The sequence below is a fragment of the Artemia franciscana genome, chromosome 20 (genome assembly GCF_032884065.1).
Source record: "Artemia franciscana chromosome 20, ASM3288406v1, whole genome shotgun sequence".
Classification (NCBI taxonomy): domain Eukaryota; kingdom Metazoa; phylum Arthropoda; class Branchiopoda; order Anostraca; family Artemiidae; genus Artemia; species Artemia franciscana.
The window spans coordinates 2,577,379-2,578,960 of NC_088882.1; the positions used below are offsets into that span (position 1 = coordinate 2,577,379).

The following is a 1,582-nucleotide window of genomic DNA, read 5'->3' on the forward strand; positions in this document are numbered from 1 at the left end:
AGCCGTGTTGGTCACAAAATCGCGACTAAGAACGAAAGATACAGTTTGCTACAATTACGTTCCTACAGACAATCAGATCAAGCTCCGTAATACCGAGAACCTCTACATAGCCATCCCACCCCCTGGTCAAGAAGTCAAATCCGAAAGATAAGATGAAGAAGATCATTGAATATGAACCGCGTTATTTCCTTCTATTTTTAATGTATCTGAAGTAAAATTTTGATGATGATGTAAGACACTATGGTTTTCAAATGTCGTCAACTGCTTCGAGAAGAAAGACGACCTGCAAAAAAAGACGAAAAACGTGAACCAAATTGGGCCAAGAAACTGAGATCAGCACCGTCGGTGTTGACTGTAAAGTCTAATACCGTATTCTTTACTTTACTTTTTAGAACCTTTATTAAGATAAGACAGAATTCGACTTGTCTTAACTGATCAACCTTTTCGTGAAACCTGGGAAAATATAGAAGCGTAGCCTAAATCTGTCCAACAAAAGGACAGTTAATTTTGTGTTCAAGAAAGCATAATCCTCTCCGTCTAATCTGGCAACGCTTTTCTTTTAAAGAGAGGCAAACTATCAACATGGCTAGGACAAAACAAACGGCAAGAAAATCAACGGGTGGAAAGGCACCTAGAAAGCAGCTTGCGACCAAGGCAGCACATAAGTCGGCTCCTGCTACCGGAGGGGGTGAAAAAACCACACAGATACAGGCCCGGAACTGTTGCCCTGAGAGAAATTCGTCGCTATCAAAAGAGTACCGAACTCTTAATAAGGAAATCGCCCTTTCAGAGACTTGTGCGAGAGGTCCCAGGATGTCCCAGGATTTCAAAGCTGACTTGAGGTTCCAGAGTTCGGCTGTGATGGCCTTACAAGAAGCCAGCGAGGCGTATTTAGCTGGACTTTTTGAGGATACCAACTTGTGTGCCATTCACGCCAAAAGGGTGACCATCATGCCGAATGATATTCAACTCTCCCATCGTATCCGTGGCGAGAGAACATAAGTACCCTAGTTCACCGCAATTGCATCTTAACCAAGGGCCCTTTTAAGGGCCGCTAGATGAATTAAACAAACAGGCTAAATTACGTTAAACAGCGTAGTGTTCGGTGAAAAAAAGGTAAGACTCAAGGAGGCATAATTATTTCAAAATTAAATTATAAGATTCGGCTCAGCATTAAACAAGATCCAAAGTATCTAATGAAAAGCGAAAGACACCAAAAGCCAATTTAGGCAAGCCTAATAAATCCAAAAATACCCCCCAAAAAATGAACAGACTCATCTTTATGCAATCCTAATAAGGGGGTTAACGCCAGATTTGCCTCTCACTCTATCAGACCATTTCTCTTGGCTTTTTCTACAGTTGGCCATGGCTTGATGCCCACAACTATTCGATTTTAATTCAAAATCAACGGACATAAAAAAAAAAAAAAAAAAAAAAAAAACACTACGGGCAAAATAACCAAAAAAAAGGTCGAAATTATTTCAGGTATACGCCAAATTATTTTAAAAATGAGTCATAAATTCAGCGTGGAAATCAATAAGATCCAAAACATGTAATGAAAAGGAAAAACGCAAAAAGCCAC

At 40.0% G+C, this 1,582-nt stretch overlaps 1 protein-coding gene across 1 annotated transcript; it reads left to right on the plus strand.

Moving 5' to 3' along the window:
* Positions 1-582: 582 nt before the first annotated feature.
* Positions 583-1,002, plus strand: LOC136040322 (histone H3-like). Its single transcript, XM_065724564.1, has one exon. It carries the CDS (start codon positions 583-585, stop codon positions 1,000-1,002), a length of 420 nt encoding a protein of 139 aa, XP_065580636.1.
* The last annotated feature ends 580 nt before the right edge of the window (positions 1,003-1,582 follow it).

Bases quoted from the DNA above. Each gene is read 5' to 3' on its own strand.
- LOC136040322 (XM_065724564.1), top strand. From the start codon at position 583: ATGGCTAGGACAAAACAAACGGCAAGAAAATCAACGGGTGGAAAGGCA.